This window comes from Fulmarus glacialis, unplaced genomic scaffold (genome assembly GCF_000690835.1).
Source record: "Fulmarus glacialis isolate BGI_N327 unplaced genomic scaffold, ASM69083v1 scaffold38608, whole genome shotgun sequence".
NCBI classification, from domain to species: domain Eukaryota; kingdom Metazoa; phylum Chordata; class Aves; order Procellariiformes; family Procellariidae; genus Fulmarus; species Fulmarus glacialis.
In genome coordinates, this window is record NW_009229553.1 from 1 (window position 1) to 21,902 (window position 21,902).

Below are 21,902 nucleotides of genomic sequence, written 5' to 3' on the forward strand. Positions count from 1 at the left end.
CCGCCCCGCCCCAATCCCATGACCCGCCAGAACTAGAACCAAATCAGGATATCTGATTAGACTGGCCCCAGCATCGATCATTAGTTTTGGTAACTGTGAGGCCATTGCTTCTTGATGCTAAAGGTCAAATACAGCAGATTCCAGTCGTTGTACTTTTGTCCCTTTGACCTTAAGAAAATAATCTCTTGGTTTGATTTGCGTATTGTCCCTGAAAATGAAGGCCGATATTTGCAAATTTTTTACTTAATGCCACTAGCTCGCTGACAGTGTAGGTGTTGAAGGGCTGAGTATTAAAGCTTTACTCACATGCTTACAGCCATGATATCTTTACAGGTGTTATGAAGCTGAGATTGAAGAAATAGATGAGGAGAATGGAACAGCTGCGGTCACATTTGCTGGGTATGGCAATGCTGAAGTTACACCTCTGTTCAACCTCAAGCCTGTGGAAGAGGGAAGAAAAGCAAAAGAGGACAGTGGCAACAAACCCATGTCCAAGTAAGTAATACACAGGCAGAAGTCTGAAAGCTGCTTTGTGGGTTCCCCCCAGCTATAAAAATTGGTTAATGAAATAGAATATCTCTTTTTTGAAATTTTACATATCTTTAATATCTTCACATGTTCGCTTGAAGAAGGATCTTAAATCTATCTAGCATATAATGTTTGGTACATTATCGTGGCTGGTATCATGTGTGTTATGTATCCTGGCAAGATAACGTGATAGACTTTGTTTTACTCAGATTATGCTATCTCAAGCTATCAAGTATGTAAGCAGTAGATTTAAAAAAAAAAAAAGAGTACTCTCTCATTGACAGCAGAGAGCCTACAAGTTTCAGTCCAGATCTAGTGCAGGCTCTGCTCAGATCTGTGATCTGGCTCGCAACAGAGTATACTTACCAGTACGAAGGACTTCTGCTTCTGCCCCATCTCTCTGTTAGGATAGCGGTGTTGATCCCATCGCCAGGGATATGTGCTTTACTCAATATCCTATCGTGTCTAATACAGAAAGGTATTTTTAAGGGCTGAAAACTTTCTTTGGGGGGAAGAAAAAAAGTGCTACAATTTCAGAGTTTGTTATAGCAATGATCCCTTCCCTAAGGGATCGTTCTGGGAGGCGCTGCATTGTGGCACAGATTGACTCCTTCAACTTCCTTATCTTTACTGAAGTAACTTATCTTTGTTCTTTTCCTTCTGTCCCTGTCCAATACTTAGTAGCATGAGAGTCCTGCAGACCTCCAGAAAAGTTTGGGCTTTTCACTCGAATGGGCTATTTAAATTTTCCAAACCCTAGATGTTTCTGAAATGCAGAAGTGCTGATGGGTACATTCTCAGTTTCAGAAATGAATTTCACTCAATCCCATGGGCCGCTGTCTTTGGCATGGTCTTAATCAGGTGGTGGTGGTAGTTGTTCTTATGCCGAAATATATAAATAAGCAATGTAATGCTTATACATGGAAAGACTTGTTGGGTTTTTTTTTCTAGAAGTAGAGAATATTTACAAGCTTTGTTTTCTCTCATTTACTTACGGAAAACTATTGTGCATGTCTGTCTTACAGGGGTTTTAGTTTCTTACAGAAAAAGGCACAAACATAAAATGTCTTTTTTCCTTCTCTCTAGAAAAGAGATGATAGCGCAGCAACGAGAGTATAAAAAGAAGAAAGCTTTGAAAAAAGCTCAGAGAATTAAAGAACTTGAACAGGAACGAGAGGACCAGAAAGTCAAGTGGCAACAGTTTAACAACAGAGCCTATTCTAAAAACAAAAAAGGCCAGGTTTGTTTAGTTTTGTCAGTATGTGAATAACAACAGGGCATAGAATTCTGTGCAGTATTTTGGGGGAGAGGAAGAAGTGGTTTTTAAAGGGATTTAAAGGGGGTTCATCTTAGGGATTCTGAAGTGTGCAGTTTGGTATTTTGTACCCTTAAAAGGTCTGGTTTTGTACTGGAGGAGTGCTCCTCTTAAGAGGCTGAGCTTGCGCTTAGCTTGGAGAGCTGGGCTTGTTGTCAATTGCCAGGTAGTGTTTGTTGGAGCTTAGAACCTGAGGGCCTGTCTAAACCTCCAAGCCTGACTTCTTGCTCTGTTTATGACCCGGCAGACACAGCACTAAGTAATTTCCCTGGAATAGCACACATAGCGCAAAAAAAAGGTAGCAAGGACATCTTGAAGCCTTATTTCATTTTTATCACGGCTTCACCAAGAGCCGCCAGATACAGTGGTAAAACTTCAGTCTTCCTTATGAACAATTAGCGATCATCATGAGAGAGGTGAATTTTATTCATCATTGGCCTGACCCAGGTTCCCGAGTACCACCATCACATCCAGCACTTAGATGCCAGGAAGTTCCCAGCTCTGTTGCCACAGATGAGCTAGCCTTTAGAAAGCGTGCCTTCCTATAGAGTAAGAAGTTGAGGATATTGAAACACTTCAAAGGGTAATGATGGCTTGTTTTTTTAAGAGCAAGTTAGTAATTACTCAGAAATGGTGTTTTTTGCTTCATTTGCAGGTAAAGAGGAGTATTTTTGCTTCCCCTGAGAGCGTAACGGGCAAGGTTGGAGTTGGAACATGCGGAATTGCAGACAAACCTATGACACAGTATCAAGATACCTCTAAATACAATGTCAGGCATTTGATGCCTCAGTAACAGGGGAAAAAGGTGGAACTTCATCTCTGCAGGGCTTTACACTTATCTTTTTATCATTATATTTTTCTAAAAGTAAATTATTTGTTGGCACATAGCAAGTAGTCCATTTTGTCACCATCACTTTGGCTTCAGCTGATATGAGCCTTAAATCTCCAGCTATTGATTTGACCCCCATAATCACTAAACTTTTTGTAGTTGCATTAAAATACATTCTGCAGGTAAATGCTTTCATGAACTGCTGTTACCTGTTGCTCTGAAAGCAGTAGTTATCTGCAGCTTTGATCTCTGGAATCTTTCATTCATACTAGTAGTGAAGTTTTTTTTCCCTTAAGAAAAGTGGTGGTATAAAAATGGCACCCTAACATCCTCCCTCGTTTCTGTAGTCACAGTGCTGTCTGCTGTTTCAGCGACAAGCTCAGCATTACAGAGCCGCTGCAGCTCTGGGAGGGAGAGCTGGACTCCATCATAGCTTGTAAGTCACATGGAATTGCTAAGGAAGTTCTAAATTACTCCCTTACAAATCCACTGAAGATTTCATTTGTACAGCTGTAAATGAGGGCAGAACAGGGCCGATAGGATCTTTATTACTAATGGTGATTCATGTGCTAGAAACAATAAATTTGACTTGAATTTGAGTCTGAATTTCCTGTGCTAGAAGTTAAGCAGAGGAGATTTTTTTTTTTTTTAAATACTCTAAAATTTTAATAGGAGGTTATTGAAAGGTTATTGAAATGTAACCAGAAGACCATAGGACAAGGTATTTAGACCGCAATTTCAAAGTAGAGAACTGTACTTAAAAATACGCACCCCACCCTACCCCGAGGATCAGAGTTGGAGAATGTAAATGGTTGTGCTTGGGAAGGAGCCATCATCTCCCCTCTTGCAGATCTTGCCGGTTTGATGGCATGGTTGCAGACCTGGAATACACAGGAACAGCTCGTATCCAGGCCTCCTCCATCCAGTCGAGTGGAAGTGCAGCACCGCAGATACGAATGCCTAGATCCCACTTAGTTAGTTGTGAGTGAGTAAAGGTTAGTCTGAAGTTTCTGTCCTTAAATAATTGACTGGCCCTAGCGTTCATTGTAACTTCAGCTGTATCACAGTGCTGCTGAGCCCCTTTGATTTTATTCAGGAAACCACGTGTAAAAGCTCTTGCTTTCTTGTATTTTATGTGATTTGCTTTCCTCTGTTACTTGTCTCTCACTTACGGTAGTGGTGCCATCTCTGAACCCCTAATGTGTTTAAAGAAGTTAATGGGTAGCCCTGTATACAATGTAGATATTATTTTTGTAAAATCTAGGGCTGAGTTAATGGACAAGAGTACATCAGCTGTTTCCCCTGTTAAATAATAAAAGGGTGTTTCTTGTCCATTAACCCTGACCATTATTTCCCTGTATATTATGTTAATGTAGCTCATTTTGTAATTTGTTAACTAGATCGGGTCACGTCAGCAATTGTTGATGCACTGATTGGTGGAAATGTCCATCAGTTACCTGAGTCGCAACTCAAGCTAAACTCTACAACTGGTAGTTTAGAATCCATACATAGAAAAAGGTTCTCCCTATAATGGGAGAAGGTGATTTTTATGAATACAAAGTGTGTTAATTTCAGTTTTGTATGTTTAACTTTTATTAAATAAAGTGTTTAAAATCTGCTGGATATATTTGACAAAGTGAATGTATACTTGGGGGGGCAGTAAATAATCAGGAAAGCAGGAAGTATAGAATCTGCTGGGCAGAATGTAGTACTCAAAAGTGAATCAAAAGTATTTCACCCTGACTGCAAGATGAAGTAGATGTTGCCTAATTCCTCCTCTTCACTGGTAGCAGGCAGGGTAAATTTTCTTTTGCATAGAAAAACTCTTAATTTACTGTAAAATAATCTGATGGAAGACCTCACTGCTTTTTAGAAAGGGAGTTTGTACTACAGCCTGTGCCTGACAAAGACATGTTTCAGCAGTGACATCAAATGGGTGATAGTCCTGTGACACTGTGACACTGACAGCTAACTGTTGAGGAAGGTCACCTGTTGTCTTTCACAGATGGCTGTGAGAAAGCCATCCAGTCCAGGAGAGGGAAGAGCTTTTATATTTCCCCATCAAGCCTTCCAGGAGGAGATCCAAAACAATTCATTGTTTTGAGACAAGTATTTTTGAAAAGGGGTTAAATGGAAAGAATTTTCTAGCTTTAGCTGCATGGGTAGCCCAAGTCAAGTTATGAACTAGATCTGTGTATGTTCTGACTAGCAACCACGATGTTAAAACCACCACAAAATGCTTTAAATTCCTTTGGTGATTTATCCTGGTTTGCTGCAATGTCCCTCAAGATCAAAATTAATTCTTGCTGAAACACAGCCCTGCTGCAACACTTAGGACCTCGCTGAGACCTTGTGGAAGGGGTGAATTTGGCCCAAAGCTGACTGCACATGGATACAATGGCTTTCTGGCTCACTAGTGTCTTTCAGTGGGAATCACAGTGGGGGGAAGAACAGATGAATGCTAAATCTGTCTTCTCTCAAACCACACCTGTAACTATCACCTTGTGGAGGAGGCATGCTAGAGGTATTACTTGCTGGAAGGCAACAAGAAATGCCAGTGTCCTCCAGCCCCATACACGCTACAGTCAGCTCTGTATGACGAAACATCCCAGAGGACCCTACTGCAGAAAATCCCAACCTAGGAGCATGCCCTGAGTCAGACTAGCATTATTACTAGTGCTCAGAGCAGCTCACTCATCATCCCTCTCTGCCCAACTTCTCTGAACCACCACATTTCCCGTACGTGAGTACCCTTCATGGGCAGGGCCACCCTCCACTCCCCAGGGACGCACAGAAGCTGGCTGCTGTCCCTTGACTTGCTGAAGACCAACATCATGTCTCTACAGTGCTCTGTCTCCTCTGAATAAACACTATTAAAGCTTCAGCATGTGCCTGTAGCACAGCAGACGACAAGCCAAGAGGTTGAATGACTTGTTAACTTGTTAAAGGCCAAATTAACCAGCTCACTCCACCAGCTTGCTCTGGGCCTCATCAGGGTACTACAAACTAAGGGGCTGATTTTTTTCAGTGTGGTAAAAATAAATTACAATATTACCCACAGCCCTTACAGCAGGGTTAACATTGAAGGTATTTCCAAAAGAAAGTGACACGTCACACCTTTGACTGAGTCCTTAGCCCTGTAGGAGCGCACACCTCACAGGACTTTCCCACCTTTCCCAGAGGCTGCTCAGCAATTCCTGATCCTTGGTATTCTTGAAGGGACCTCAATAGCAGTGTCCCCCCTTGTGAGACAACGCTTTAGTTTTGGTCAAACACAGCAACACCCCAAACAGAAACCTAAATACTACATATTTAGTACCAGAGCCGTAGCACCAATACCCATAGACTCCTTATTTCTACTTCTGCCTAACAATAAAAGAGATCAGTCCTCTTTTCAGGAGGAAAGGAGCAGAGAAGCAGGGGTCAGTGCTAAGGTATTATCCCCAATTAAACAACCTGCCCTTCTGTAACAGGTTGCCCTAAAGGAAAACATGGTGTATGCAGACAACCACTCTCCTCTCCCGTGTTCATCCTCCCAAACATCACTCAGATCTGTTGGCCAATTTCAAGCAGATTCGACAGCGCATCAGTATTTGTGCAGATTGGTGAACAGAGAAGAAGGATGCACTCCTCTACCCCAAGGGTCCCACAGGACAATTCAGAGACTATTGTGGATGCAGAGGAGTTTCAGTCACTATCAGGTCACAGAATTTATCACTGACCAGAGAATCTGTCCTCAGAACGAAGCCCCGGGAAAAAAAAATCAGACTTCATTCTGTTATTTATGGACTTCTTTTTCATTTCTAATATTATGACCTCCCTAACCTCAGAATGAAGTCCTGATTTTTACCATTATCTTCCAGGAAGTGACCCCAGTTTCTTTTTGCAATGACATACAGCTGGTGCTAGAAAATATGCAACAACAAAAGCTTACGATCCTGGGGGAAGGAAAAAAAAAACCAAACAAACCATCTCCATTTAGTGCACACGACTGATCCCACTTCCACTGAAGCCAAACACTTCATCCATTTCAACAGGGCAACACACAAACAGAGACTACAAACAGGGAGCAGCAAGTATGAGAGAACAAAGAGCAGAAAAGCAGGAGGCTCACCCTCCAGGAACAGATGGTAGCAAACAAACAAACAAACGGAAAACAAAATCTGGAAAATGACAGGTCTGTATAGTTAACCCCATTGCTATTGCCCATTTCTTGAGACGGATTTGAGATCACCTTGGTCACTGACAGGCCTCTAATGGAATGGACATTAAAACGACCTTCAAGTGACAACTCGCCACAGGATAACCATGACAAATGCAGCCAGATAGTCAGCTCCACCTTGTCTGCAGACAGGAGATGACACACTGTAATACGCTTGTGTCAAAAGAAGGAAAATGCTGGATGGTCTTTTTAATGGGTTTGAACATAGCAAAAGGACCCACTGGGGATCTAATTTACAGAGGGAGGACTTGACAGAATGAGCCTACGAGGGAGCTGTGCGCGCCCGTGCATGTGCATCTACCGTGTGGGCAAGTTGCCTACGGAAAGTACATCCAATTCTGTTTTTACAGGAAAAGTCACCGTATTCTTGTAAAATGAAGCAGAGAATAGATTTAGGACTTCTATTACTCTGCGAACGCAAAAATAAAGCAGAAAAACAACAGCACCCATAAAGCAAACCATAAAAAAAACCTCACACAATTTTGCAAAGATGAAAGGAAAATGCGATTCCATGCCCAAATTACCATGTGTCGAGAATAAGTGTTATTCTGGATTAAACTAGAGTTAGTGTGGTGGGCAGACACCGAGGGCCACAGAGGAGAAGACTGGGGGTGAAGTGTTTCACTTCACTCTCTCCTTGCAGAGGAATAAAACAAGGCCTCAGAAGCAGCACAAATCCCACGTAGGTGTGCATTCAAAAACACTAGAGTTGGGAACCCAAACAGCAACATGCTTTCAGTGTCTTTATCTTTTGGGGTGAATGAAAATAACTTTAAGGACAGAGTTTGGACAAAACAAACAGTAAGCTTCTGTGAGTACTTTTCTGGAGGAAACCAGTAAATTTTACTTGCTCTATTAGATCTCTTAGAGTTCAGGGACGATCTCAGCTTCCAAAGGGTAAGAGAGACTTGACCCTCAAGGGTTTGGATTGGCACCTTTGGACACTCACTCTGTTTTACAAGATTTCAGGGGGGCTAGTAGAAACTCTGACGGTACTTTGAAAAGTGACATGACCTTAAAGCAGATCTGGCACACGGGACTATTCTGGTTTGCCACAACAGGGACAATTCAGGAGATTCATGCATTTTTAAGCAGAAGGAACTATTATGATCATCTGATGTCCTGCATAACCATACAAATTGGCCTGTACAATCATCTAAAAGGAACTTATAGCAAGTTCTCTGAGCAAATTAGTCATCTTTAACATTTTGACGCAACAGACCAGACCAGCAATGGAGATGTGAGGAGTGTGACAGACCGTGTGAGGTGCAAGCATACAGAAAAGGCCAGAATCCACAATGCAGGACAAAGCTGTGCAGGACAACCTCGAAAGGCCAGAGAAATGTTTCCATCACATAAGAAACTATCCAAGCTCTAGCTGAAATCTGCTACGACCTGCCACAGAGAACCCCCCAGCACCAGAGCAACCAACCCCATGTCTTTAGCAGTTATTAGAAAGGCTCTTGATTTTGTTTTGTCCCTGGTCCTCTTCCTGGCTGGACCACTGCTGCTAGCTGAGCCGTCAGGCAGGGGGCTGGTGATGGAAGCTCATCTCCTGCTACATTTTCCCCATTGTATTTGCACTTGGTATCAAGACCCCTTCGAGTCCACAATGCTAGAAAAGGTAGGAAGTACCAAACTGGCCCTGGAGCATACAAGCGAACATTTCAGACACGTTTATTCCAACCAGAGACACATCACTGTTTTATACCAACTAGGAGAGCAAAGCCATTCCCCACCCCTTGAACTTCAGTATTTCTCAGCTGTGATACTTCTTTCCCAAGTGGCCCTTTAAAACAAACAGGGATAACAGGAAGGAGGAAGTGCTGGGACAGCTAGAGAAAAAGGGTTATAAATAAATAAAACCCACTGGTATTCAACTGCTCAGCACCAGGGCTGCAGTGGTCAACAATTTCAAGGAGAATAGTAACGAATAAATAAATCAGGGCCTTGCTAGAGCTAAAGTTTCCCACTTTTCACCACTCAGAAGACTGTCCCAAACCTTGTGTCATCCAGAGATTCTATGGACCCCAAACATAAATCCAAGCAGCATTTCTTCTTTGAAAACCCTTGGGCCCCATTTGTTAATCTAGAGCTCGATTCAGTCTGTGGCAAACTCCTGCTCCTGCCAGGTCACCTCCCAGAAGGAAGAACAGAGGTACTGAGCCACTGGATTACATACACACAAGTAAAAACAGATTTAGCAACAGCAACCTGATCCAGGCTTAGTAAGCAAATTTAAAAAACCCAAAACAAACAGAAATTGTTCATTACAGCCATGGAAGGATTATTGTGTGTTGTGCTCTTACAGGGGGTGACACATTTTGGAGGAGAGTGGGGGAAACATCAGAATATTTAAACACAGGCAACTTATCATAATGCAAAACTACAGCAGACTCACTCAGGATCTTCTCATCACAGGATCGAAGGGCACAAGAAGAAAAAAGAGTCAGCTAAAGTGATACGAATGACCAAGATGGAAGAACACAACTCATTTCAGATACAGAAATGTTTAATGGCGTTAAAGTGCTACTTTAATGGGGACCATATGCTAACATTTAAACACAATTCCACTGCACTGCTAAATATGGTTGTCTTTATTTTTTTATTTTATTTTACCTCTTTTTGCCCAACCCTACCTAAAACAATAAAATAAAATCTAAAGGACTGAAATTAACAACCCATTCAAATCAGCAATAAGTTACGAATTTTATAAAGCATTTTTTCCTCTTTTTTTTCTTAGTAATGAGGGGTAGTTAAATTACTTAAAGATATACAAAGTTTCAAACAATGCCATAGGTGAGGACTCTATTAAGGTTTTTAAAACTTGGAAAACAAAATAATCCTGGCCATTAAAAAGACAAAAATAAAAAAAGCAAAGCCCTCAAAGTGCAGGTTAGAATGCTCGTCTCCGAGAAAATTAGAGAACATTCGCTATGATAGCTCTTAACAGCACCTGCACAGATAAGATGGCAAGGCCCTTGGGAACAGGACGTGCAGTCAAAACGTTACATTAATATGAGAGACGTGCTGAGCTTAACTAGGTTAACTACTGGACTGGAACTTCAAAAGTCAGCAAAGGGAATGATTCTAAAAAGAAAACCGAAGAAACCCCCACCAAACCTGGTCTCTTCCAGCTAGCACAGCCTTCATCCATTGTGTGCATGGCAAAAAGCATCTTTGCATTTCATTGGGTCAAGTGCTTCATCAAAACAGAGATCTTTTCATGGCATAAATTCATATAAAAGACATCTAAGGTTTCATATGGACAAGCTCTAAAAAGACGCATCAGACTTTGGGTGTTTTCCCTCCCAACACATTTACAAATGTTTATCAAAAAATCTCTTCAAATAAAAAGGTCATAGTGGCTCAGTATCTGGGCATGACTTTCTGGCATATCACCCCTCGTATGTGCTGGTTTCTTTCTGTCCTCAGCTGGCTGTGTGCCTGTGTACGAGCACACATCTACTGGGAGATCTGCTGTCGGTGTCACAGCCTGAGGCATGACACAGCCCACGATGTGCTGGTAGATTACAAGTGTGTACCTCTTGCTTTAGCCACGCATCAGAGGTACTTGCTTTTTAAATGATGTCCAACAGAAAGCTGAGCTGAATGGTGTTCTCTCCTGAACATCTCTCTTTGCTGCCCCTCTCTCTCTCTCTGGGCACAGAATGAGACCTTAATCATTATTGTCATTGTTATTCCTAGGCTGTGTAAGCCTTCTTAGATTTCCTAGTACATTACGACAGCATTGGATTGTGATAAACTGTAGGACTCGGTCCTTTTAGGACCACAAAAGCTCTTCAGAAGGGCCTAAACTAGGTTGTTCAACCTGAATGCAAGATAAGAAATTCTGACATTTCTCAGATCTCATGACAGAAAGAGAGGGATGAGTCTCTAGTATCCTCTTTCAAACAAATAAATTCAAAACAAAGTGTTTCATCACTAAGGTCTAGATCCAGGTCCCACAGAAACAAACAGATTTCACTGACTTCAAAGGGACTAGTGTTTGGTCTAACTTTTTGCCAGCAGGATTGGTAACATGACCAAATGAACACATGTGGGTTTCTGTGGAGGCTTCCTTTACCCAAAAAGCTTTATATACAGGTCTCTCCAGGACTAGCTGTCAATATGTCATTTCTGAAAGAGGATACTGGCATCTAGGACCCAGTTTGATCACCCCAGTGAAATCATTCGCCCTGCACTGTTGTCTCACTTGGTTCTAGGAAGCAAACGAGAGCTTGACACTGGCGCTGGAGTAACCCTCGTCACTCCCAATACTCTGCAAGCTGCTGTGATCATCAATGTCACTGATGCTGGTTGTGCTGATATTGTCCACTTCTCCATGGGAGAACTCTGTGCTTTCAACGTCCACTTCAATCTCTTCTAAAAAGGAAAATGAGAGAAACACACACAGGTTAGCACGACAGACCTTCAAGCCAGTGAGCTGCTGGGACTCAGGGATGAAGCAGCAGTCCAGCAGGAAGACTTTCAGTGTTCTCCCTGGAATGGGATGGGCTGTGGACATGATTTATAAAAAGACTAGATACCAGCTTGGAGTTTTTCTTAGGGACTTGACAAAGGGGTTTGACTCCTCCAACATGCAGGCCACACTATCAGCATAGGTGGGCCACGCCACGCACAGAACTTGTTCCACTACCTCTTCGGAGCTCTACTACCCCAGTGTTGGAAACAAAAAGAAACAGATAAAACGGAGGGCAACAGAGGAAACGGAGCATGAAGTTACCCTGAAATATGCTACTTGCTTGATACTACGTTGCCAAAGCCAGGACCGCTCATATAGAGCATTACAATGCATTACCATGGGGATCTGGCTTACCCTCAGAGATGCTCAGTGAACTTTAGAAGATAAATCTTATTTTTAAGAAAGACTTAGAAAGCAGAGATCTAGTTAACCAGATATCTTGGTTCCCACATCATTTAGGAATTTTCCAAAAGGATTTTTCTTTTTAAACTACAGGCTAACACTCAAACTATACAGCATCTTTGGGTCTGTCAGTGAATACCAAACCATCTATTATACCTAAGTATCTCTTCACATCAGAGATATTTAAAAAAAGAAAGTTATCTGAATTCAATTCATCTCTACCCAGTTTTAACTGAGGAGATGAACTCTATGGGAAGCTTGGGAAAAAAACCAAAAAGGGGTGTGTGTGTAGAATGACTCTGGGAATTTTAGAGGCAATTTGCCTGGTTCTGTTTGCTTGGTTATACCATGGCCCAAACGCAGAATGAGCAGCTGGATGCTGCTTTGCAACATCCGTTCCAGTCCCACTAATATCTTCTTAGATTTTCCTTTTTGTGTTGCTGAGAGATTCGGTAGACCAAAGAGCACAATGGATATCTCAATTTTACCATTAGGTATTTAGCTACCATCTTGTGATCACACTATTTTTCCTAACTAATGCTTTAGTATTTTAGAGGGCTTTTCAGAGAAACAGGTCACTTTAAATGCCACAGAAAGCAGCTCAAGTTGACAATAACAACACTTCTTCCAGACTTAATTAGAACTCATGCAAAGTACTAAACTCTTCATATATATGTGTGTATCTGTGTGTGTGTATGTGCATGTGTGTTAGCAAAATCAGTAGCCTAAATACCAAAGGCTGTAAAAAGGGGGTAGCTGAGAGACAAGAAATGGGTGAATCTCATGCCCTTGCTTCAGAGTCCTGGGGATTCAGTGCTAGTTCAGCGACACCCACCTCGCTCCGAGTCCGAGCGATCCGAGGAAATGGTAGATCCAATGCTGTCCATTCGTATTCGCTCTATCTCCTGAGAACCCTGTAGTTGTTCCAGTCTTCTCTTTAGGAATCTTTGTTCTCGTTCCAGGTTCTCAAGCTGGTGTTGGCTTCTCCTCTCAGCCTCTTCAAGTTTCTGACATGATCAAATATGACTCAATAATCAGTTTCATCCTTTTCTCCTTCCCTCCCACTTCCACTGCCCAGCCACCTGCTTTGCTTAGACCTTCCCAGGTCCCAGAAGGATTTAAGCTGCAAAAGAGCTCTGAACCAAGCTGCCTTGCAGTTTTCCAAGAACAATGCCATCTCCTCACATCTTTTCTACCAAGTCCTGATAAATCATACACATTAGTATAAAAAGTCTCTGAAGACAGAGCCTCTCCAGGGGAAACAATTTGAATTGTAGCAGTTTGTGGGTCTTTTCACATGGGTTCAGCCACTTGCATTACCAAATCTGTCCACGAAGGGGCCTCAATTCCCTTAACCAAACCAATTCAGGGTTTGTTATGATCCACTGTAACATAAAAACGTGCCCTGGGAGTTCTGTGCTCCTTGCTGCATGGTTTAGTAGGATTTCTCAGAAACAGTTTTCTATTCAGTAAGCGATTTACATAACCTACTACAGATTTCTTTGATCACAGCTGGGAAATCTACCAGGGCACTGTTCTTTGTTTCCTACAACAAGCACATTGCATAAGGAGGAGTCATTTCAGGCTAACTCTGTCCCTTCGGCTGTGCTTTTTCTCCTTCACCACCCATCCTCCCTTCCGCTATCCTGACCTGTGACAAAGTATTCAGCCCCTTCCAGATACTGACAATGCTGCATTTTCTTTTCATGCTTCACTTTGCCAGAAGTGAATCTAGAAGAGTGGGCTAGCTGGCAGGTTCACATGTGAAACCCCAGCAAACCAACCCTGTCTCACACTCTTGTGGTTTGTGCTAATGCTTCGGCAGGGGAAACTCACTAGCACATCAGAAAAAAAGCTGCATTTCCCATCAAAATGCAGTCATTCAACAGTAAGTGTGTTTTTCTTCAAAGAGATGCAGCTGTCAACGAATGATCACAATACAGAACAAGACCCCTGCTCTCCAAATCAATCATTTCCATAGTTAACGGAGTTCATTATGGACTCTTCTAACAATGTGGCTTGTAGCAATGATAAATGATTAACCAAGGGGGCAAGGCTTGCTTGCTTTTTTTTTTTTTTTTTTAAAAAGGTGTTAGTCTCCTTCAACGGAGTTACCTCTAGGCAGCAAGAGTGAGCAATTGAACTGCACTTCCCAACAGCCCAGACTGAAACCAGCTGGGAAAAGCAGCTCTTACCTTGATATGTGCTTTGGCTTTGTTGAGCAGCCCAAGCGTTGTGTGCCTGGTGCAGTCTGGTCCTAGCGGTATCAGAACTTTTAAGCGTTCTAGACACAGGCGGAGGTGAGCTCGGCTGCAAGGGGAGAAGAGGAGGATCAGAGCTATGCTTTCAGAAAGGGAATGTAATTTCATTTTTTACTTCCTTCCTACAAGGTAGTTTTAATGTTTCCCTCTTTCCAAACATCACAAGATTCCCCACAGGTACCAGGACAGGCTGCCACTAAACTATTTACACTGCAAACATCAGCTGCTCACCAATACTTGCATTATTGCTAACCTTTGACAGACACTGTTTATTTTCTTGCTGTCTAAACTGATAATCTGACTCATCTGGATGAACTTTGTGCAGGGGCAAGGCACACAAGCAAATGGTACAAGTATCTCGTGGGTTTCCTCTCTCTCAGCTATTTGCTGTGTGTTTTGCTGAGAAGAACTTTTGTGAAAGCAGTTTCGAATGACTGCTACCCCCTGCACACTTGTGCATTGCTGGCTCAGGGACATTTACTATGAACTGATCTAAGCACCGTCTTTTTGCACAAAATTAAGAAGATCAATGAGAAAAATGGTCAGCCCAAAACACCAAACAATCCCTGCTGGCAGTTAAAGGAGCTAGAGGGATGGTAGTTCCCAAGAACTGCAATCTTACTCCTTCCTGGGCCCAGGTCTGAAATGCTGCTGGGGGTGCAAGGTCTGTGGGATCAAGAGAACCCTAGACCTTCCCCTGGGCAGTCTTCTGACCTTGGTTCACGTCTACAAAGACAGGCTCAAGCATGACTGTGTTGCTGATGATATGAGCCATTTTCTGCAGCATATGGAAACACGTTCTGGGGAAAATGGTTCAGGCAGCAGTGGCAAAGCACATCGTCCTCGGGCTGCACAGGAAAACTGTTCCCGCTGTCTCCTCCTCTGTAACACGTATGCAGGAATGAACAGCAGATTTATGGAAAACTATCAAGTGTGGGTTGCCTTTTTCCCCTCCCTCCCTCTTTCCCAGACATTAATGATTTATGTCCAAACTTGTCATCCCAATCAATAATACAATGACATCAGCTCCACCATTCACATGCAAGAAACACCGGTGCAAAAGAGTCCTGAAAGCCTATCCCAGCCCCTGCTCATGCACAAAGAAACTGAATCTTAGCCTGATCCATCTCAATGCAGGGGAAGGGAAGAAAAAAAAAAAAAAGAAAAAAAGAAAAAAAAAAGAAAAAAGAGCATGGACAGTTCATTTCCATTTGTTTTTCAAATTCACTACTGTGCCCAGTTTGAAAGGGGTGGGGGAGAGGAGTCTGTAATCAGGCAATTATGTCAGTGACAAGCAAGGATGATTAAGGGTGGAAGGGTCAGGGGTTTTGCTGATGAACTGTCAGCGCAGGGGAGTGTTCACTAGCGGTGCTGTAGCTGTGAGCTCCTCACTGTTTCTATTATAAATCTCTTTACAAAGGGTCCATCATTCTGTCTCAAGAACAGCCACAGGGCTGCATATGACCAGCAAGGGCCTTGAAGAACACATGTTTTTCATTAAATATTAACAACCAGAGGGGTGGGGAAAGGGAAATCATAATCCAAAAATCAAACTGACACATCAATCTCATCTTTTACTTCTCAGCTTGCTCTAGGGCAAACCCCACTGACATTAAACCCACATGGCTGACACGGGGATTTTTTCTACCTGGAAGGCCATTTTCAACATAGAGCTTGATCAACAGGAGTTGTGTGCACCCACTACAGGTGTTTGCCCAGTGTCCCATGATGACCTGTAGGGCCAGCAATGAAAAAGCATTGCTGGTTCACACTGGCACTATAGTTCATGTCATCCTATGGGAGACTGGCCACTGACTTCTTGCAGCTAGAGAAAGGAAGAGGAGGAGGATCTTGTGGTTAAAGACATTCCGGGTTTTGAACCCTTTTTTGGCTATGCCACGGATTTCCTGAATGGCCACAGAGGCAAGTCACCGAGTCAGAGCACAGCCATCAAGCTGCAGCACAGAGCAGCACATCTCTCTTCACAACGTGAGTGCGAGCACCAGCCGTACACTTCACCTATGGGATCAGCCCAAGTTAAAAATGCAGCTCAAGTAGAACTAAAGATGTGTGCACAGATCTAGGGGCTGAGGAGCGGGGCCGGTTCCACCTAACAGGGGACTTGCTACATAGCACCTGCTACAGGTAGGGACCGCAGACTCCCCCCTGCCCTGCTGGGCAAGGGCAGCTCCCAGCCCATGGTGAAAACTGAATTATTTGTGCAACAGAGAACAAGTTTGTGGAATCAACATCTGACCAGTGTCAAACGTATCACAGTCCACTCCAGAATGCAAAGAGAAATGGACAACACATCTACAGCCTGAGCTTTGGGCTGAGTCTCAGTACTGGAGGTTTTACTGGGGAAGGCGCTGAACCAGGAATTGGATTCCTGGAACCAGCGATCAGCTTCGGGCAGGAGCGAGCACTGGCTGGATTGCTGAGACAGCGGTTTTGACATGGCACTGATCTGCCATGTCAAAAGCTAGGTTATGTGCAGACTCGATGAGATCAACCGTGTTAAGCACCTGAAAGCTGTATGCAGAGATCCAGCCACGTAATAAAACCCTGGACACTTCCCGTTGTGCCCCAGGACCACAGTGGATCGAAGAAGGTTACTGCACTCTGCAAGCCCTGACAAGGGCAGGGAGAGGATGAAGCAGTCAGAGGATCTGTCCTCCTGAGGACTCTGGAAAAGCTGGCAGAGAGTTACTTCCCCAGCACGTGTGGCCCCAAAGGGGACATTCCACCAGTTCTGGATCCCCACATTGGCCCTTAAAGCCCAGAAGATTGGCCCAGGCTCACGCAGATGGTTTTCAGAGAAGCCACCCCTGCCAGCAGCTCTGCTGGCTGGCCACCAAAGGCCGTGGCCCGCAGCAGGGATGATGGCCTCTGCCAGCACACCAGGCATCAGGAGGGGACACCTGCCTGTGACAGAGAGTGTGAGCGCGAGCTGATAAGCTCAAGACGGCACATAGCATGGCTCGGGCAACGAGCACACTGCAGGGGCAGGGGGCGTTGGCTGAGCGGGGGCAGGTGGCGTTGGCTGAGCCGAGGCAGGTTTGGAAGAGGTTTGACCAAAGCAATCGCTTATGTGCTGCTGTTGGATTTCCCCCTTATTTTGCACTCAGAGCTGAGCCACACTGAGTTTTGATGCCACTGCAAATGTAAGTGCATTTACATCTCCAACCACAGCCTAACCGAGGGAAATACACAGGGCTTTACATTAGCATACGGAAGTGGGCCAGCCTCAGTGCGCAGGCTGGTGCAGACCGGGAACAGCCAGGCCCTTCAGCCCCAGCAGTCACCCCCCACTGCTGGGGACGGCACTGGCAGAGCCGCTCAGGAGCTCCCTGGCCCGGTGCAGCTGGAATAACGAAGAGCAACCAAGCCCACAAACCGTCCTGGCACATGAGCACATTGCTTTCCTTCAGAGAGATCAAATCAAACAGCTTCCCCAGCTCTCTTCCCTCTGCAGTGGTCTATACCTTGCCTTTTTATTCTTAAAAATCTAACCCAGTCACAGTTCCTGACCTCTCTCAACTTCCAACAGCTCAAGCAGACCATGATGGGTTCTTATAACACAGAGCACACAGGCAGGTCTGACGCACTGGTGGGTGGCTTCAGTAAAACCCGGAAATAAAACTCCAGGGCTCAAAAGCATCACAGCAAACTTAGCTAAAAGACCATTTTAGAGAGAAAGCAATCACAAATCTATTAATCTTTCTTATCAAGTCCTGTACCTGGACAGCTGTACTCCCACGGGTCAGGCCATATGAATGTCCTTTGCCCTTGTTTACCTGGACTCTGTTGCAACGTGGCTTTGACAACGCTGCAGGCTCTTGTATTCAATGAAAATGCCAGCATTGTGCAGGCTCCAGACAGAGCCAGACGGCTTTCCATGTAAACCACTGGATTATGCCAATATTTGATGCATCTGCCAATATCTGGAAAAACAAGTCTAAATGCCCATATTGTTATATAACAGAGAAACAACTCGGGCTTGGCGCGAAGGGCTGCTGCCTCTTGCTGCCTTGATCCAGGGTAAGACTGAGGATGACAGAAGAATTCCAGTTTCAGCCAAGGCCGAAACCTTTGCACTCTAGCTGCAGGGGAGTTGGGAGAAGCTGGAGCCCTTTATCGTGCCTAAGTGGCCTTGGAAAAAATCAGGCTCTTACAGCAGCATCCTGAGCACACGGTAGGTGCTGGATGTGCTGAAGAAGGAATCCATGGAGGATTTGAAAGGAGGGGGCTCTCCTCTTTCCCAAGAGATCAGCCCGGTGCCCCCCTCCTGCTCAGCCTGATGAGGGGGAAGACTCCTGTTTGAGATTCCCATGTGGGGCATCAGGGTGGCCAGAAAAGTAGCAAAGCACCCAAGAGGCTTCGGAAAACCAGAGCCTAGCACGCACCTCTCTGTCCCAAAGAGCTGAGGACAACCTTTTATCCTGTTCTATCTGGCAACTCTGGCTAGGACAGAGCCCCTCTGCCGCTTCTGCTTCCTCCCATGTGCAGTGCCAGGAGAAGCTTAGAAACAAGTTCCTCTGGGATGTGAAGGGCAAGCAGAGTGAGCATGCCCTCTCTTCTCTACCAGGAGCTGCTGTGGGAAAAGATACATCAACCCCTAAACAGACAGACCAGAAGACTGAAGCAGAAGAGGGATAAGCAAGCCCAGCAGCCCCATAGCCCTGCCAGCTGATCCACAACAAGCTATAGGTAGCTGCATGTGGAAGAAGGGGGTGCTGGCCCCTGAAACGGCAGCTCCGCTGCTGCCCACTGGGCACGTGTGGTTCTCCCCCCTTTCACTTTGTGCCTGTGCGAGAGCTTCTGACTGTATTTGGATTATCTAATTCTACCCCCCGCAGCTCCCCTCCAAGCCTGAGCCCCCAGGCCCTCTGTCCTGAGCCTCTATCAGAGGGGAGCCTGGCCCTTGCTCTGTGCAGTCTCTCCTTGCACTTGGCTCTGCCTGGCTGCAGAGGGCTGTAATTTCACAGCCTGCTCTCCTCTCCAGCTCCCAATGACATCATCCACTCTGATTATATAAAGCATGGGGAGGAAGCCTTTATTTATGCGTGCTTTTTGCTCATAGCTTCAGCTGTCTCACTGTACAACACGCACCCAAATCCCACTGCAGGAACTGGGCTCCCTTTTGCCTGGATCAAAACTGCAGTGCAGAAAAAGGTGTGGGTGCAAAAAAAAATTCCCCATTTCCTTCCCCCACTCCTCTGAGGACATTTTTGAGGGGTTTGGGTAGGAATCAACCTACCCGACCACTCTGCACCACAGCAAGCTGGGCACAAAGCCACCAGCCTCTTCCCTGCCTAGGGAGTCCCCAGAGCTGAGGGATCTGTGGTGGCAGCTCCAAGCCTTACGTCTGCTGGTCACAAAGGGTCTACACAGGGGCTAGAAACCTACCTACCCTACCCCCCCGCGAGGGCCAGCAGTTTCCCTCCCTGGGTCCTGGTGCGCTCAGCCAAACCCCTGTGCACCCCCTGCCAAGTGGGTGATACCCCCTGCTCCATCCTCCTCTTGCGAATGTTGCGGCAACGGCTGTGGGCAGGACCATCAGGGAGCCATCCCTGAATGTAAACATCCCTGGAGAGACTGCAGCTTCTTTGCCAGGACAGGTTTTGGGTTTGTGTTGTTTTTTTTTTTTTTCCCCGCTTCCACCATGGGCAGAAGTGATGGAAACTGAGACAAGAAACTTCCTCTGCTGAGCAGCCAGTCAAACACACGTGCACACTCGGCTCTGAAGCAGCAGGTTTACCAGATTCAGCACTATCCCCTAGTCAGACGCTGATAGACTTTGCTGAATCAAGGCCTGAACATCTGCAAAACACACATAGATACAAACACAGACACATACATCCCATCTTTAAAAGATCAAGCCTCCCTCCCAGCAGGAAATGACCAACTCGCCTCCAGCAGCATTTCAAAATGCTGAATTCTGATTTTTGTATGTTGAAAGAAGGGAGCATCTGAGGGAAAAGAAAAGCATTTCCCAGATATTTTTATACTATGCCTGCAGGTCTATAGGCCTTGAATTCAACAGTGGATTTAAGCATGTGCTTAACATTAGGAATATGCTCAAGTCTCACTGAGGATAAATCAGACACTTGATCTCCAAGAGATGTTAAAAAACCAGAACCAAACTAAACAAGAACCACCAAAAGAATCAGCAGAAGAAAGATCCTAACATGGAAAAGGACATTATCATCCTTCCCCTCTGCCCTCCTCTTCCCTCTACACTTTTTCAAAGTTGAGTCTAATTTAACCCTGAAATTAGAAACCACCAACTTTGTTTGGATTTCAGAGCTAATAGATTGCTTAAAAAATTCAGGAGGGATCACTGGTTAAAGAAAGCAATTCCTGGAGAAACACAAGTGACCCCACATCAATAATTCATTGGACGAGAATGATTTTGAGATAAAAGTAATGAGAAACACATGCAAAAACCACAGGGCAAGGAAAATGGGAGAAAATATGGTTTCCTTCTAAAAGCAATTCACAGGTCAGAGGCATGCTTATCTCTAACAGCCATCACACAACTTGATGTTTTTTCCTTACTCTAGTCTCTAACCCCAAGCCCAGCCCTCTCTGTAATGGTATCTACCCCCTGCTTTACTGAACCCTTGTCTTCAGCGAAGGAAGAGGTTTCGCCAAGCACCTGGATCAGGAATGGCAATGCAGCCGGGCGCTGGGGGCTGAGCCGGTGCCTTCTCTGCTGCAGAGCGTTATGCAATTGCTGCGAGCCCTCCAGCCACGCGCAATAAAGCTGCGGTGGCATCCAGCCAGCCTGCAATAAACACACTCACACCCGCTCACCCCAGTTCCACAGGACACCAGAGACGAGACACATGTTTTAGAAGGAAATCTGGCTCAGAAATCTGCAGTTAGAAGTTACTATTCTCCATCTGAGCTGTGAAATCATTCAGAACAAGCCTTGCTTTCTGATTTTAAATCAGGTTTCTTCTCACAGTTATTTATTTTCCTGCGTTTGCTCCCAGTTGAAGGAGACACTTGCTCATTTGCCTCTTTGTTTCCAGTCAATTTCTACCGATGGCTCCCTGGCATGCAGGAGTATTTGTATTGCAAATGCTAATAAAATGTACCATGAAAAAGTAATTGGAAAAAAAAAAGCCTTTAGATCTTTAAATTTTTTTAAGGCTTTCTATCATTTAAAATAAACAAAGAAATGAAAATTTAGGACCGATAATAAAAAGACTTGACAACGTCTTTAAATAGGAATTTAAAGGAACAAAAAAGTTCTATGGGCAACATAGATCTTAACCGTACCAGATCTGTCTGCAAAAGTTAAAGATCAACATCCACCCAACTGTATTCTCAAAGCAAGGGCAGATGAAAAACAAACCACAAAAGAGACCTATGATTAAACAATAGTAGGAACAATAATAGTAATAAAAACAAAAAACCAAGGCAATGCAGTTTTTCAAAGTCACACAAATGAATGCACGTCTGCCTGGTGACAAGCTACGTAACAGGGAGATAACTGGTGGTACAGTGCTCAAGAAAGCAGCATCCTGATTCAAGCCCATAAGCCGAAATGAAACATAAACAGCAATGTATTGATGCACTCTGCAACAGCAGCATTTTGTCCAAAGGCCACCTCAACCACAAAACCAAGACAAGGTACACTGGGAGAGGAAGCATCTTACCAAACAACTGAAATACTTGGAAAAAAAGGCCAGTTTTGTAGCACACAAACCCTTCTCCACATCTGCAACAGAAGCTGCAAGCCTTAATTAAGGTAGACATAAAGCAAGGATTTTAACTTAAAATATACTGCCCACACTCTCCATTGTAAACTTTGAAAGAGGCTGTCCTACAAACCCTACCCTGACTGT

The 21,902-nt window shown here is 44.4% G+C and overlaps 2 protein-coding genes across 2 annotated transcripts; one reads left to right on the plus strand and one right to left on the minus strand.

The window, feature by feature from the left end:
- Positions 1–329: 329 nt before the first annotated feature.
- On the plus strand, positions 330–2,895 carry LOC104071544 (survival of motor neuron-related-splicing factor 30). Its single transcript, XM_009583889.1, has 3 exons — positions 330–495; positions 1,615–1,768; positions 2,499–2,895. The coding sequence occupies exons 1-3, from the start codon at positions 488–490 to the stop codon at positions 2,634–2,636; spliced, it is 300 nt and encodes a 99-aa protein (XP_009582184.1). The 5' UTR covers positions 330–487; the 3' UTR covers positions 2,637–2,895.
- Positions 2,896–9,393: 6,498 nt separating this feature from the next.
- On the minus strand, positions 9,394–14,092 carry MXI1 (MAX interactor 1, dimerization protein; the record flags this gene model as incomplete). The annotated part of the gene is made up of 3 exons (XM_009583890.1): positions 9,394–11,280; positions 12,618–12,789; positions 13,978–14,092. Coding segments are annotated over 3 exons (451 nt in total), but the record flags the coding sequence as incomplete, so codon positions are not given.
- Between the last annotated feature and the right edge of the window lie 7,810 nt (positions 14,093–21,902).

Bases quoted from the DNA above. Each gene is read 5' to 3' on its own strand.
- LOC104071544 (XM_009583889.1), top strand. The intron at 1,769-2,498 runs GTTTGTTTAGTT...CTTCATTTGCAG, and splicing joins CTAAAAACAAAAAAGGCCAG to GTAAAGAGGAGTATTTTTGC.